The sequence below is a fragment of the Erinaceus europaeus genome, chromosome 2 (assembly GCF_950295315.1).
Source record: "Erinaceus europaeus chromosome 2, mEriEur2.1, whole genome shotgun sequence".
NCBI lineage: Eukaryota > Metazoa > Chordata > Mammalia > Eulipotyphla > Erinaceidae > Erinaceus > Erinaceus europaeus.
In genome coordinates this window covers 116,947,227-116,964,329 of record NC_080163.1, presented here as the reverse complement: position 1 = coordinate 116,964,329, position 17,103 = coordinate 116,947,227, and the positions used below count along the sequence as shown (strand labels likewise).

At 42.8% G+C, this 17,103-nt stretch overlaps 1 protein-coding gene across 3 annotated transcripts in view; it reads right to left on the bottom strand.

Annotated features, from left to right (window-relative positions):
- The window catches only part of FBXO25 (F-box protein 25), a 42,229-nt gene that overhangs the window by 3,550 nt on the left and 21,576 nt on the right, over positions 1–17,103 (bottom strand). For 2 of the 3 annotated variants that reach the window (XM_007531095.3, XM_007531101.3), the window contains exons 3-9: positions 15,926–16,029; positions 14,878–14,927; positions 13,141–13,233; positions 6,007–6,100; positions 4,443–4,627; positions 2,020–2,202; positions 722–865 (exon numbers count right to left, since the gene is read on the bottom strand). In XM_007531095.3, coding sequence (XP_007531157.1) covers positions 722–865; positions 2,020–2,202; positions 4,443–4,627; positions 6,007–6,100; positions 13,141–13,233; positions 14,878–14,927; positions 15,926–16,029 — 853 coding nt within the window. Of the gene's footprint in view, positions 1–721; positions 866–2,019; positions 2,203–4,442; positions 4,628–6,006; positions 6,101–13,140; positions 13,234–14,877; positions 14,928–15,925; positions 16,030–17,103 lie in introns of those variants that run through there. The other variant, XM_060184956.1, reaches the window with a different exon arrangement.

Genomic DNA, 17,103 nt, shown 5'->3' with positions numbered 1-17,103 from the left:
AATAAAACTGCCCTAAAGCGGAGACATCCAGCAATTTGTCTTTGACAGGTAGAGTCTGGAGAGTAGAAGGGACGGCACAGAAAGAGAAAGAGGTGGAAACTGCTGGAGAGAATGTTCTCAAGGTCAGGTGCTCCACAAAAGCTGTCAGGTTTGCAGAGAAGTAGTGATGGTCTTGTGAATTTAACCAAATAAGCAGGACACTGCTTTGAAGTCTGGCCTGTCTTGAGGGTTGCTTCTAGTCTGTGAATGTGGTTTAAGAAGGTATGTCCAGACCTAGCATTTGGCCCCCACAGGCTATGCTGAGGAGGGTCTGGAGGTTCACAGGCTGGCAGCCAAGTCTGGGGAAGCTGGGGGGGGGGTGTCTGTCTTGGGTTTATGAATGCAGGTGGGAAACCTTAGCCTCTTCATGCATCAGCTATGGATTGGGGTTCTTCAGAAGCTGGACTACCCTCCCCATGTGCTCTCTGGGATATGTCTCTCATAGGCTGGTGTCAACAAAAAGGTGAGTCTTCCATGGGAGAAAGAGGTTAACATTTCTGAGTCAAACCACAACTTGTACATTTCATTTGTAGGAACACCTGTCCCTTTGCCCCCAAAATACCTGGTGAAATAACTTTTTTAAAAACCTCCAAGTTCCTGAATATTACACTTAAAATAGAAGTGAATAATGTTTCACCAAATATTAACCCACAAATCTGAAGAAAATACTTTAAGTCAGTACCTTCCAAAAGAGAATGCTACAGTGCCGACAAAACTGCAAAGTGTCTCCGTACTGCTCTTTAGTTGGGTAATACTTCTGAAGTGCAAAATACATCAGCTTCCACTCAATATGACCTTTCTCTGAAAGGATCAAATGTCTACAAAACTGGACACAAACAAAATGCTGTTCAGAACCAGATAATTACTTCATAGCACAAAGCTTTTTAAAAGTGAATGTAGTTCATGAAATAGTCCCTTATTTGAAGTTGAACTCACCTGAATTAAGTAGATTGGGACTGATCCCATAAATCATGATATGCAGCTGTTAAACAGACTTAAATATTGTCATCCAGAATGACGTTTATGATGTAATAAGCTTAAAATAAGTTACACATGCCATTATTTGATAAGGAGTTGGCACCTAGACTATATAAGCAATACTTAATCTCAGTAATATAAACAACCCAACTTGAAAAATGGGCACCTGCCAATGCCCATGTTAAGTGGAGAAGCCAGACCTTCCACCTTCTGCACCCCATAACGATGCTGGTTCCATAATCCCAGAGGGATAAAGAACAGGAAAGCTTCCAATGAAGGGGAAGGGATACGGAACTCTGGTGGTGGGAATTGTGTGGAACTGTATCCCATCTTATCCTGTGGTCTTGTTGATCATTATTAAATCAATCAATTAAAAAAAATGGACAAAGGACCTGAAATAAATTTCTCCAGACACAAAAGTGCCCATAAGTTCTTGAAAAGATCCCAACATCACTGATCACTAGGATAAAGATAAGACATCACTCATACCCACCAAGATGGTCAGACAGTGGTGGACAAGAAATGTCTACCCCTAATACATGGTTGGGGATGCAAATGGTGTGGCCAGCGAAGAAAAGAAATGGGAAAACAGAAACAGTTCAGACATAGTGCAGTAGATTTCACTATGAGGGGTGAGTGAGGAGACCTCTGGCATGCGGTCCTGAAGGTGCAAGACCAGCAAGAGAAGACTACAAAGAGACCACCAGGAGGACAGACACCTCCTCAATGGCGAGAGTCAGAGAGGGACAGGACTCCAAAGGTAAAAGTGCAATTGTAGTCTTCAGATCTAGAGAAAATGCAAAGTCAGGAACTGAGGACCCTTTCTGCTTGACAGAGGTATTAAGCTCAGCTTTTGTCTTGGGGTGTTTTGGGGACCACTGTTCTTTCTCAACGTAAAAGTAAACTTTATGAGAAGAGAAACTGAACTAAGTTTGTAAATTCCTGTTACTCCTGATTCCTACGGGAATGTACGGTGGGGACAGACATTTTCTTGTTACGCACCTGCTTCTCAGCAAAATGGTACTGGCACAGTTTCTTCCACAGCCGCCTGTCCTCACTGAGCACTGACAACGTGGGTGTCACCTGGCCCAGGGTGACGATGTCCCACCCGTCAGAAAATCTGTACAGGATGTTGTTGAGCATGTGCAGTGGGAGATCACTGAGTGTCAAACCCGTGTTCACTTGCTGAAAGAACCAAGTTGTCACAGTGTTTAGTGACTGATCTGTGCTTCAGAACACGGCAGCAGAAACAATACAGCTTGAACATGACAGCCCTGTACTCCACAGTGTGTGCCTGTTCTGGGGCTAGACCTCTCCTTTATAAAATATGTGCCCATCTCCTGAGACAGGACCCATACTTCACAGTGTGTGCACCCTTGACCCCAGGGGCTTAGCTGTAGTGTGGGTAGCACAGGTAATGAGAAAGTGGAGGAGGCAGGAACAGAACGGGCTGCTCTGTACTTCTTGCACTTAACCCGCTGCACTACTGCCCAGCCCCTAAGAGGAGCTGCTCTGTTCTAATGGTTTCTTTAAGTCCCACACACCCTGACCTCTACCCTTACCCAAGCACCTCACTGCTGCTCTGATGTGTCCCTCTCAAGGACTTGGCATACAGTAGATACCATGTGAGGAGTATAGATAAGCACCAATAAGTGCTTACTGAGTGGGCTGACAGAGCACATACTTGGTTCTGCCCCAACAGGGATTTCCACTTCTTCAAAGAAGCTTGAAAAATGTGTTTTCATAAAATGCAGATAGCTCTTGTTCTTAGTGACATCTCTTAGAGACAGAAAGGAGACATCACTCTGGACTCTGGGCGAGCTACCAGTCCCATAATGCCCAGTCTCCTTTCTGTGACACACTAGAACTCATTTTTTGAGGGGGTGGTGTGGGGCTTAAAGGCAGTCTTTTAATAATTCCATCACCAAAATGAAGCTCAAATAAGCAGGAAGACTGCACCAGAGTCCCTGGAAACATAGCACATGGTTTGAATTCCCTTTTCCCCATTTGCTCATTTAAAAAAATTTTTTTTCCTTATCTTTATTTGTTTATTGGATAGTAGAGACGGCCAGAAATTGAGAGGGATGGGGAGATAAGGAGAGAGACAGACACCTGTTGCCCTGCTTCACCACTTGTGAAGCTTTCCCCCTGCAGGTGGGGACAAGGGGCTCGAACCCGGGTCCTTGTACATTGTAACGTGTGCACTCAACCAGGTGCGCCACCACTTGGCCCCCATTTGTTCATTTCTAATTAAGGTCTGCGTGTTTCTGATCAAAACAAAGGTTTCTAGTGAGCCCTTTTCAGGGTAGAGATTCCCTGAATACTATAGCCACCCACAAAGTCGGGCACCCCCAGCTAGCTTACAGGTGATGCCAATGCCCCATCAGTGCCAAGGAAGGCTATTAGATGAACCTCTAGTGCAATTCTAAAGGTACTAACATCTAGAAGTCTGACAGCACATTTTTCACCACAAAACAGAAGGAAAAGTGTGTGTGTTGTGCTTTTTCCTTCTTGCTCAACAAGCCTGGCCATGCTGGCCTGTGATCCTGCCTATAGCTGGTTGGGGAAAGTGGTTCGGCAGGTGGGGCTGCGCTCCTGCTGCTGCCCGGGTGGTGCTCATATCCAGAAAGCCAAGCTATCACAACACTGTTGAACCCGAGACTGCTTTTTCACACCTCAGGCCATGATTAGGGAGTTGCCAATCTTAGTTTGAATCCCACATTAGGGTAAAATGAATGGCCACAAGTTCAGATGCACCCACATTACTTCTGAAACCAGCCTCTTTCATGTGGCAGCTCGGAGCAGTGACAAAGGAATTTTTAGCCCACTGTAATCTGAAGAGTACTTACACTTTTAGGCCACTAAGATACATACCTTTTTTATTGTTATATATAGTACTAGAGGTAAATCTAATGCATTTACTTTAATCAATGCTATTCACATTTTCTAGTTACAAAAAAAAAAAAAAGATATCCAGAATGACATAATTTGTATTTTTTCACTATGTCGACTGTTGCCAACACACAAACACACACACACACACACACACAACAGTAGAAACACACATACACACAGTGCACAGCCTACAGCTAGCTAAAAGATGGTGAGAAGATAACTCAACTTGGAGAAGTAACAACTAGGAGACTCGGGTTACTGGGATCAAATTACTCTAATTCACTGAAGGCTATTTTAGCCTAAAAACACATCCAATTTCCCTTAAAGGTAAATCAATTGAGCACCCTGTAATCCATAGAACACTATAATCTCTGGAGAATAACCAGCCCTCTCTCTTTCCAGCCATGACTATAAGCCACTAATTGGTCTTTTGATTCTAATCCATTTTAAACAAGCTGATCACTTGGTCCAAAAATCTATCAGTGTTTCATGTACATACAGAAGAGATGCGGAGGCCACAAAATCCATACCTTTGTCATCTCCAGGTTCTGAAGCTGCTGCTGCCAGCTAAGAATAGTTTCCAGTCGACAAATCCAAATGTTGATGTTTCCCACCAACACAGACTTCCCCATGCCTCTGATGAGGATGCACAGGGTGGAGCTCAGGTCTTGGAGAAGGTCTTTGATTAGGCGAGGGTTTTGGTGGTCATCAAGAACTTAGATAAACAGAAACAGAAGTAAACTATCAGTGTTGAAAATCATCCTAGATCCCATGTGTCCATTGACAAGTAACAGGCAACACATGGCCATACACAGGGGAACAGCACTCAGCCTTGACAGGGAAAGAGAGCCTGACACAGCTACTATGTGGACAAACCTCAAGGAGATTGTGCTGAGTGACACAGGCCAGTCACAACGGAGCACATACTCCAAGCTCAGGAGGTCCCTGGAGGGGTCAGGGTCATAGACAGGAAGCAGAATTGTGGTCACCAGGGGCTGGTCAGGGATGAAGGAAGTGTGTAAGGGGGACAGGGTGTCAACCTGGGAAGTTGGAAAGTCCTGGGGATGAATGGTGGGAATGCACAACAAGAAAAAAAAGAACACTGAGCTTAGTATTTAATGGTTAAAATGGTAAATTTAAGGCTATGTGTTATTTTACTACAAAAAAGTCAACAAGCCAATTTCACAGCAACTCCTAACGTGCTTTGTTTTTCAGATTTAATAGATATGATGACTTTATATATAAAAGATATATTTCACAAGGACTGGCATAAGGATCCTGGTTTGAGCCCCTGGCTCCCCACCTGCAGCAGGGGAGTCGCTTCACAGGTGGTGAAGCAGGTCTGCAGGTGTCTATCTTTCTCTCCCCCTCTCCCCCTCCGTCTTCCCCTCCTCTCTCCATTTCTCTCTGTCCTATTCAGCAACAATGACATCAATAACAAAATTATAGGTTTATTTGCTAGCCTAAGTGACTAGTGTGGAACATGCTAAGTGTGGAACTATTCCACAGATAGTGTAATGTGGCTGTTTAACCATGAAAATGTTAACAATCTTTTTAAGACACAGTGATGAACTACCATATTATATATGTTTTGTATGCAAAAGCAGTTCTTAACCAGAAGCAACAGCAGAACTGGAGGGACCACCTGCATTCCTGACCCCATCACATGAACTAAAAACATACACTTGGGGAAAATAAAGGAAGAATTCATCTCCTTACACTAAATTTATAACCAAGTTCTAGATTATTTAAAATATTAGCTATTGAGGCAGCATATTTAATCCCCAGCACCATATATACTAGAACAGAACAGTGTTCAGATCTTCCCCTTCCCACCTCTCATAAAAATAAATCTGGAAAAAAAAGTATTATCTTACCCTTTTTTTTCCTTTTTTTTTTTCTTTATTGGGGAATTAATGTTTTACATTCAACAGTAAATACAATAGTTGTACATGCATAACATTCCCCAGTTTCCCATTTAACAATACAACCCCCACTATGTCATTTATCATCCTTCATCTTCATGGACCTGTATTCTCCCCACCCACCCACCCCAGAGTCTTTTACTTTGGTGCGGTATGCCAATTATCTTACCCTTTTGAACAATTTTATCCAAAATGTTGAAGTAATTCTTCTGTGCCACACCACTCAGCGAAGTTAACTGGGATTTTGCAATTAGTTGCAATAGCTTAAAAGAAAAGAGGGAGCAAGCTAAATGAGTATCTACTTCACAAGGAAATACAGACCATACAATTTAGAATGAGTGCAGTGTGAGGATGAGCTGGTTGGAGAAGCCTGGGGGTGCTAGGGTTTCTCTCCATGAGACCAGTTTTGTTCCTTCACCATGAGCTGCGCCATGTTCCTGGGAAGTGGGCCACAGCACAGCTGGCCTTTCAGAATGTGGGTACAGTGTTTATAACAGGAGAGTGTTTTTGAATATGCTCTGCAAATGTGTTCACTGTTAATTTCTTCTTTGGAGATTTCAATCATAAGTATGCCCCATCTCTGCCTGTCCTCTCCAGTGATAATTTCCCTTCTGGTCCTCTTAAACGCATATACTTTTCATTTTATTAGCTTTTTCATCTTCTTCATCATCATCATCTCTATTCTTCATCCTCTTTTCTTTGCCTCTTCTATGTAGGCTCTTTTTTCCCAGTTTCCAGTATTCCTACCCTGCTCCTTTCCCTTGTGACATGTGGTCAGGATCCACTTAGCTTGGTATCCCTGCTGCTCCCTGACAAGCCCCTGAGTGTGAACTGATGCTGGCTGTGGTTTCTTCTGTTCTTTTTTTCTTTCTTTCTTTCTTTCTTTCTTTCTTTCTTTCTTTCTTTCTTTTTTTTTTTTTTAGAGCACTTTTTAGCTCTGGCTTATGGTGGTGCAGGAGATTGAACCTGGGACTTTGAAGCCTCAGGCATGACAGTCTCTTTGCATAACCCTTATGCTATCTACCCCTGCCCTGGTTTCTTCAGTTCTGAGGGATCTGCAGACCACAGAAGGGAAGGTTGGCAGCTTTCTGGACTTCTCATTTAATATGGCCCACCTCTGCAGAGAGCTGGGTCTGCCAGCCCTACCTACCATGTCCTTACTCATCGCTTACACCCCACTACCCACTTGGATAATGTGTGATGCTGAGTCCTGCTGCCACCCAGACACATGTTCCCTCTACCACATCATCCCTGCCCAATTGCACCTGAGTGTGAGACACTAGAATCTGTGATTACATCTGTCTCTTTGTGCTGACAATGAAATTCTTCACCTGCTCCTTCCTGCCTCTGTTGACTTCAGAGGGAGTGAAGGATAGGCTGGTTTACACATACACAGAGCTATGGTGACAGTCAGAGTCAAAAATGGTATTACAGGTATGGCAATCACATGACAGCTTACTGGAAAAAAAACACCATTCTGCAACTTCTAACATCTACACATATATAAATGTCCCGTGTTCAGGTGGTTGCAGAAACAGTGCTTGAAGGCACCAGCAGACATCTGAGACACCCAGTACTCAGGTGCCTGCTGTTGCCTTACCTTTCCAAATTTGCACAGTTTATTATTACATTTCTTTCTTGCTCTGACCATCATTGTAATGTGTCTCTTGCTGCCTGAGGTTAGAAGCCAGTTAGAGACAACACCCTGCTTGGTGGCAAGAGGAGCTACTCTTGACCCTGAAGGGGACCCAGCCATATCTCATCTGACCAACCCTCCCAATGTGGGCTTCCCACTCTCACAACTCTTAGAAGGGACAGAAACAGATCAGAGCGCACACATACATTTTCTCCCTTTTCTCAGGCTGCAAGGATCTGCTCCCTCAACAGAGAAGTGGGGCAGGGGCTGGACTATGGCTAACACAGTCATTCTCTGTGGAGTCACCAAGATCAAAATCCCTCCCTCCATTGTATCTGTAAAATGTTATTTACCCTTTCAACTTTAAAAGGGAGCAGTGAGACTCCAGGTGACATGGCAAGTGATTTACAGAGGAGTCAGTAGCACAGTCTTCCCTCCCAGCTGGGGTGGGAGATAACACACCCACTTTTAAAGATAGAACTATTTAAATGATTCTGATTTCTGTATCACTCAGAGTCTTCAGTAAGTCCAGACTGAAGAATCTCTATGACTACATCTGAGTGTGAGAATGGGGGTCATGATGTTCTGTCATAAAGGGGGTCCATGCACATAGTTCTTCCTCACTGCCCACCCCATCACCAAAACCATTTTCCTAATGTTGCATCAACAAAGCCTTTGACATCACAAGTAGAAGATGGGGTGGGCCTGAATCCACAGAAGACTGATGAGATGTTGGCCAGACGAGTCAGAAAGACCACCTGCCACTAAGAAAACCAAGATAGAAAAGTCACCAATGCAAATGAAGCAAATAAGTGTGGTTACGTTGACAGTGAAATTGTCCCACTCAGATGAGAACACAGGCCAAAGGAGATGAACAGAGCTGGGACTGAAGTAAGTCGCAGAGCTGTACTTGTTGCCAAACAACCTGTTTCCCAGTTGCTGGGCCCCACTAGGACATTGCAGCTAGGAACAGTCTGCTAGGGACAGAGTTTTCAAAGCCTCTTCAAATTTATGTAGTTAATTAAAAAAGGGTCATGACTTCAATTCTATGATAGTATAAAGTTCTTGACTGGTGTTCATGAAGCTGGCACAGAACTGAATTCCTGTCTGGATGCAAGCCTGGTGGCCACATCACTCTTCTAGGGAGTGCTCAGCAACTTCCTGCAGATTCTTCAAAGGTCTGTCTCCCAAAGGCTTAAGAAGACCACATGACAGGTGGCACAAAGCACAAGGACCGGCATAAGGATTCCGGTTCGAACCCCGGCTCCCCACCTGCAGGGGAGTCGCTTCACAGGCGGTGAAGCAGGTCTGCAGGTGTCTATCTTTTTCTCCTCCTCTCTGTCTTCCCCTCCTCTCTCCATTTCTCTCTGTCCTATCCAACAACGACAACAACAATAATAACTACAACAATAAAACAACAAGGGCAACAAAAGGGAATAAATAAATAAAATAAATATTAAAAAAAAAAAAGAAGACCACATGAGGGACCAGGCAGTGGCACGCCCTGCCAAGTGCACACAGTACTAAGCATGAGGACCACTGCAAGGACCCTGTTCTAGCCACCACTCCCCACCTGCAGGGGGGTCGCTATCTTTCTCTTTCCCTCCCTATCTCCCCCTCCCCTCTCAATTTCTCTCTGTCTTACTAAATAAAATGGGGGGGAGGCTGCCAAGAGTGGTGGATTCATAGTGTCAGCACTGAAGCCCCACTGATAACCTGGATTTAAAAAGAAAGAAAGAGAAGGTCACATGACAGAGCTGATGCAGGCTCTACCAGAAACAAGGTCCCCCTCTGGGGAACCAGCTTCAACAGATGGTGAGATATGATCTTCACAGTTGGGATTAGTCTTTCTCTCCTCCCTCCTTTGGAATTAATGTCCCATTTGAGTCATCTTATCCACTGACTAGAACTGGCAGGAAGGGAGACTGCTGTTTTAGGTAAACTGAATTGTCACAAAAACTCATAATCATAGTTTCGTTAAAAAGAATTCCTAGTCGCTGTGCTTTGTCATACTCTGGAGTTAAGCTGTTGATAGCATAGCCATGCTGAAGGTTAAGGAAGGATAAAGAGAAAACTTCTGGTCACTGCAGATAACAGTAGTGAGGGGACCAATTCCTGATGTGAGCTGGATGTTCACGGGCAGGGTGGAGGGCACTGTTGCTGCACACCATCCAGTCAGCACAGGACCATCTTGGTCAGGCCCAATGAGGGGCTCATGGCTTCCTTGTTGAGAATGTTTTACAGTAAGAGTTAACTTCCTCCTCTTCTAAATACCACACTTGCTTGAAATAAGAGAGCTGAAGGTTCAGGGAAGCAACTGACAAAAATGTAATCTTAGCTTTTTAAGTTTTAGTTACTGGCTGGTGGGAAGACTCGACCCAGAGACTCCTACATAGAAAGCATGTGCTCCACCGCTGAGCTACGCCAATAGCCCCTTGGTTATTTCAGAATATCCTGCCATCTAGTTTCACATTTCACACAGAACTTGTGGAGGACATTAAACAGTGGTAAGAAGTGACTGCTGAAATTTATTAGATCGTGACCCACTCATTCACTGTAGGCATAACGAGCGCCTGCTCTCCCAGGTGCTGTCCTTGAGCTGGGATATTGCAGGTTATGGAATGATTCTATTTAGTTGTGCCCTATCACAGAGCTCAGTGTGGCAAGCAAGGGGAACAGCTTACAGAACAGCTTATAAGAAGAATAAGGCCTTACTAAGACTTCTGTTAATTTCCAGTACCATCATTGTCTTCGTCTTTATCTTGTTTGTTATATGACTTGAAGCATCATTCTGCCAGTGTCCATCTGAGTGGGTCTGACCACTGCTCTTACCCTTTGTCTAAAGATTTATTTCATGTGACAAAGACAGAGTTTCATAGGAGAAAGAAAGAGAAGGAGAAGTGAAAGCACCACTCAGGTACAAGCATCGCTTTGGATCCAACTGGGAGCCTCAGACATGCAAATCTTCTGTTTTACTAGCTGACTTATTTCCCAGGTCATACTCATTATTTACGATATCAAACATTCCTTTCCTGCTGGGAAGCTGTGGCTGACCAAAGAGGTCAGGAGCCAAAGGAATGAGAAAGGTGTCTCAGTGCTCAGAAGCAGGTGTGCCTTGCAACCAAGTATTTACCCCCAAATCTCCCAGAGGTGAGGTTGATGGGTCAGGCAGGAGCTGAGTCTAGGACAGCAGATCACAGCAGTGCAGGCTTTCAATAAAAATCTGCTGCTGGGAGTCGGGCAGTGGTGCAGCAGGTTAAGCTCAATGTGTCCTGAAACCCCACCTCACCAGATCCCCACCCCACTAGGGAAAGTGAGAAACAGGCTGGGAGTATGGATCAACCCGTCAATACCCATGTTCAGTAGAGAAGCAATTATAGAAGCCACATCTCCCACCTTCTGCACTCCATAGAGATCTTTGGTCAATACTCCCAGAGAGCGAACCAGTGAGCTGAGAAGATAGCATAATAGTTATGCAAAAAGCCTTTCATGCCTGTAACACCAAAGGTCCCAGGTTCAATCTCCAGCACCATAATAAGCCAGCCACTGGCAACAGATTAACCGACCGCCTAGGCTGCAGGGAGGCACATGCGGAAAGACCTCAGGACGAGAAATTCCTGGCCCTGGCGAAGTTTGGGAGAAAACTTAAGCTTGAAAGAAACACATGGGTCAGGGCAGTGCAGGAGAATTTTCCTTGACCACTGCTGGGTCCAGGACCTGGGAGAAATATGGCTGCTGCTTGCATCATTCACTTGTACCTAACAATACATTTCCTAGCTTCTTCCAACATACCCCAAAGCTCTGGTTAAAAAAAAAAAAAAAAAAGGCAGTACTCTGCTAAAAGAAAACAACCAGCATGAAAACTCTAATGCACGGGCATTTCTATCTGTTGGGATATCAGAAAAGTCATATTGCATGTTTGCATAAACACAGAACAATATGTCATGACTGTGACAACCCAACAGAATGTGGCACAAAAGGAACTCCATTTTTAAAACAATGACTGGAGCAAAGTGATCAGTAAATGGTGTGGCAAGTGAATAAAAACTAGGATTGAGGCAGCTTTAGGAGCTGAAGGTGGGCCCCTTCCAGAAGTCAGCATCTGAGGAGTTGCACCTGTGGGAGGGCCACATGAAGCTACACAGATGGTTTCCTCCCATGTATGGCCCACTCCCACCACCTGGAGGAAACTGGTCTGCAGACCCTGGGCAAGACTGGTTAGTGTATAGTTGAGCAGATCTGAACTGGGACAGTGATGTGGGGAAAGACCTATCCTGAAGCAGAATTCTCTTGGCAATACATCTGTCCAGTTGCTGGGTCCCTGATAAGTGTGTAGAAGACTGAATATGGGCTGTACTTACAGGAAATAACAAGGCAGAGACATACACACACACTCACTCACTCACTCACTCACACCTAAGAACTCAGAAAACCAGGGGACTTCGCCTTGGTGAGCCAGCAAGTATATATGAAGCTGTGCCACCAAAAGAACCCTTGGGGCTGGTCACATTGGGGGTCCTATAAATTCTGACTAGAACCACCAGTAGGTAAGTTCACACAGGCTCGCAAGTCTCTAACCCCCCAAAGGTCTGTCCTTCCATAAACATTCTCAAACACCTGAAAACCATTACAAGGAAAGTATTTCCAAAGTTCCACAGTGCTATTAAAACCCCCAAATTAACGGCTTTGTGAACCATCACTTATACTTGGCTTATAAGAGAATGAAGGCTAATACCAGAATAATTGGATCTTTAGATTAAATAAAAGCAAACAATTGAGGAAATATATGGTTAAGACCCTTTCTTTTTGAACACAGGCCAAGATAAATATTTCTCGCAGAAATGTATAAGTACAGTGTGACTTGTGCTCTATTTTGTATAACATTCTTTTTTTTCTATTAGCTTGCCCCTCTGTAGTTCAGGATTCATGCTCTGTAGAATGGACATGAAACCATCAAGCTGAAAATCTTACAGGAAAATCTGTGCCAGACTTTTTCTTTTTTTTGCCTCCAGGGTTATTGCCAGGGCTCTGCCTACACCACGAATCCACTGCTCCTGGAGACCATTTCTTCCCTCTTGTTACCCTGGTTGTTTTACCATTGTTGTGGTGATTATTATTGTTGTTAATGATGTCCTTGTTGTTGGATAGGACAGAGAGAAATGGAGAGAGGAGGGTAAGACAGAGTGGGGAGAGAAAGACAGACACCTGCAGACCTGCTTCATCGCCTGTGAAGCGACTCCCCTGCAGGTGGGGAGCCGGGAGCTAGAACCAGGATTCTTCCACTGGTCCTTGCGCTTTGCACCACGTGTGCTTAACCCACTGCACTACTACCCCTGACTTTTTTTTCTTAATCTGAATAATGTGTAATATGGCTTAGACTCTAAGCCACCACACCTGAGGTTCAATGAGATCTCAGCTTCTACAAGTTCTGTGTACTACCAACTAAGCCCTCTCTTCAGCTAGATGTCTCCCTCTGACAGGAAGTACAAAGATGACAGTGTGGGAGATACCCCTCATGTCAAGTTTCCTCCTGAACTCACTCCTTTTGGTTCTTCTCAACAGAGCAAACAAGCACAAATGCATGTCTTAAATGCTTTACATTCACACTAGTCAAAACACAGCTATTCAATAGTGACATCAAAATAGCTTTTAAAATAAAATACTTACTTTGACCACATAATTGAACCTTCGGATATCCTGAATTGCACTGGAGAAGTCTAAGCGATTAAAGGCTTCTCCTAAAGTACAATAGCCGTGCCTCTGAAAAACAGTGGTTGAAAATCTTTAAATCAGTCAATTAGCCAAATGAACTGACAGCTAATGCCAATGAGCCTGTGTTTTGGGGGCCTGGTACCCAAATCCTAAGAACAATCTCACAATATGTGTACAAGTTCAATGAAATACACTTATTTAAAATAGGACATACTGGGGGCCTGCTGGTGGCATACCAAGTTGAGCACATGTTCCAATGCACTAAGTGTCCAGGTTCAAGCCCCAGGTCCCCAACTGCAGGGGAAAACTTCACTAGCAGCGAAGTAGAATTGCAGGTGTCTCTCTCCCCACTTCCCTCTCGCTATCTGTTTCTATCCAATAAATAAAACAAAAATAAGTTTAAAAAAAACAGAACATTTACTATGTGCAAAATATTTTCCTGGAAGCTGTGGACAAAAGCAAAGGTTAATTAGGTATATATTATAGTCTGAAAGTAAGCTGAGCTGATATTTCCACTTTAATTTCTTTCTCATTTCAATGATTAGACTTCTAAATGTTGGTGTAGCTGATTCCTTTCCAGACAGTCACTCATCTCATAATGGCCTCTTTTAGGGAGAATTATACCTGACTGACAGAGCAGACTAAAATAGCAAATTCTAAGCACATGAGGAATGTGCTTAGAATGTGCTCCTCTGTGGGGTCTGACCATGCAGTGCCCTGTAAGGCCAGGAGGCAGCAGATGCCTGGCTCTTCAGGTGAGAGAAGGAAAAATGGCTAAGAAGCAGAGTGGAGAGAGATGTCCCTGGTCCCCAGTGAGGCGGGCTATGATTCTGTTCCTAGGATCCATGTAATGTCCCTGCAGACAATTGGTTCCCTTTTTGTTGCTTATACTAGCTTAAATGAGATCTCTGTTCTGTAGTCAGTGTGGAAACACAGAGCAAATGAAATATCTAATAGTCTTTTATCAGCTCAAACTCAGTTAGCTGTGCCAAACAGTCTTCTAATGGGAGCTTAGAGGAAATGTTAAGGATTAATTTCTTACTGATTTAACACTTTACCATAGCTAGGTTAAATAAGATTTCCATCTGAGAATATAACCCTCAAACTTCTGGGAGGCGGGGTCGGTTTATTATTAAACACATGACTATTTAACTAATGATGACAATATGCTATATAACTGTTCCCTAAATTGGTTTGCCCAACTGCTGCAAAAATAAGGCACAGGCAGCAGAGGAAACACACAGAATGGGAAGTAAACTGCTGTCTTTCTCATAAAATATAGCTGCCAACTTGGCAAGAAGATGTGGAGGGAAAGGTTCATACCCTTATCCAGATCCACACCTCACTACTAACCTCACAACAGCTACTCTGAACTGTGGGGGCTGTACAAATGTCTTCTCGCCCCCACAAGATCTGGAGCACTACCCTGAACTATTGGGGCTCCATAAACAGTTTTGTGGAGAGAGGTGGTGATAAAGCATTAAATGATCTAGGGCCTATACTTGTTCTGATTTGTACCAGGAGACAGTAGACACATATGCATGCACACACATGAATGCTTTCAAGACCCTTCCTCACAAGCTTTCATCTGTCAGAATGAAACACACGGATCAGATATTGAAAAATAGTTTAACATGATATTTAACATGCAATATGATCAATAAAAACAGACTTACTTATAAGAGTACTTACCTCTCTTGTGCTTTCTTTGTGGACATAGATCCATTTTTCACGATAAAAACCTGAAATAAAACTCAATTTTGCTTTTAAAAATGTGGTGAAGCCTCTCAAACTAAAAACTTTTAATGAACTTCCACAGTTGCATAAGATTAAAAAACCAAACATCTGATTCTCATACAGAAAAGAGATGCTTTGGTCAGGGGTGAAGCTCAGTGGTAGAGAAGGCTTTGCACTTATAAAGCCTTCTCCACCCCACCCCAGACCCCACTAAACAGCAATGCTTATACTTGGTTAAATGTAAACAGAATTGCTTTGTTTCCTAACATCAATTTAAGAGATCTTTAAATAGCTTTATATGAAAAACAATTGAAAACAGAGGCAAGTCTTAATAACTTAGAGAATTCACATTATTAAAACTGCAGTGGTAGTAAAATGTAAATAGCTATATATATAATATCTCTTACCTAGGCTAGTAAAAATTCTGTTTTTTATTGCTTTTATATGGTTTCCATTCAATTTTTTTTCCATGCAACTGAAAACCAAAAGCTTTAAGAATCATGAGAACTATAAGCTCCACATGACCCTGCTTTCACAGTTGACTGAACACATAAAACATGTCTTGGAATTACAACTGTACCAGACTACAGTGGGGCATTTTGTGCAGGTGACCTCCTACCACTAGGGCCCTAGTCCCTTCTTGTGTATATATTTCCAGGTCCTGATCCCACACTGAGTACATCTTTGTGCAGAAGTAAAAGTCAGGAAACCTCATACTTTGGCCTCTCTGCTCAGGGGTGAGCCAATGACCTGGACTCATGACCGCCACTTAGTTACTGGGATTCATGGATTGTTCTCTGGGTTCTGGTATCTTCTGCTTTATTTCTACAAGCCTTATTAAAATGGTTGGTTGCAGAAGTCTGCCTGCTAAACAAGTGGACACAATGCTGCTACCTGTAAGTCTGTGATCTCTTATTTTGTTGGATACCACTGCCAAGACCAACTTCCATCAATATATTCTATAAGCAAATACAATAAAACTAGTAGTGAAAGTTCATCTTACATTGTGTATTTGTGTCATTTCTAAAATGATCCTTTTTCCTTTTTTTGGATGCATATTCATGCTCTTCGTTATTGAATATTTCTTCATCATCACTATTTAAGATACTGAAATGAAATACATTTTATTAAGATATTTTTACAGGCAAGTATTTCACTTGTGCAAAAAAAGATTTTTAAAAAAGTTAATATAGGCTAGCAATTCAGAAAATCAAAATTAAAAATATTAGATTCTGAAAGCATGCAATTGATTTCAAAGCAGGAAATCATGGGTTTGAAATTTAAGATTATCATTTTGTTTGTTGGTTGGTTTTGCCTCAAGGTTATTGCTGAGGCTGGTCCCTATACTAGGAATACACTAGCTCCTGGAGGCCATTTTTCCCATTTTTTTTGGCCTTGTTATTTTTGTTGGATAGGACAGAGAGAAATTGAGAGAGGAGGGGAAGATAGTGAGGGGGAGAGAAAGACAGACACCTGCAGACCTGCTTCACCGCTTGTGAAGCAATCCCCGCACCCCCCGCAGGTGGGGAGCCAGGGACTCAAACTGGGATCCTTATGCCAGTCCTTGCACTTCATAATATGTGTGCTTAACCCGGTGCACAGCCCAACCCCGTTTTGTTTTGTTTTTTAACCAGAGCACTCCTTAGCTCTGGCTTATGGTGGTACAGGGGATTGAAACAAAGACTTTGAAGCCTCAGGCATAAGAGTCTCTTTGCGTAATCACTATGCTATCTACCTCTGCCTATGTCCTTTATTTTTTATTTTTTTAGAATTATGAGTTATCCTGGTTCTTCTGAGAATGCTATTGTTATGAGAGATAAACTATATTAGACTCTCCCAAGGATTTGGATATGCTCACTATGGTACTCTCAGATTTCAAAATGCATTATTAAATATGGGTTATTAAAAAAAATAACCACTCTGAATAAAAGTTAAAGTTGACACTATGATATCTGATACTAATGACTTGTTCTCTATATTTTAAGACTTAACATTCCTATGTACTGCCTCTATTTTCAAAGACTTAACTGAAGCCATTATCACCTCTTTTTATCAACCAAATCCTATAGTCAGGGTACTTTAATTCACTCCAGATGAAGTAAAATATTAATTTTTTTCATTTAAATACACTTAATTAAAAGCTTTCCAAATTATTATTATTATTTTGAAATAAAACCATAG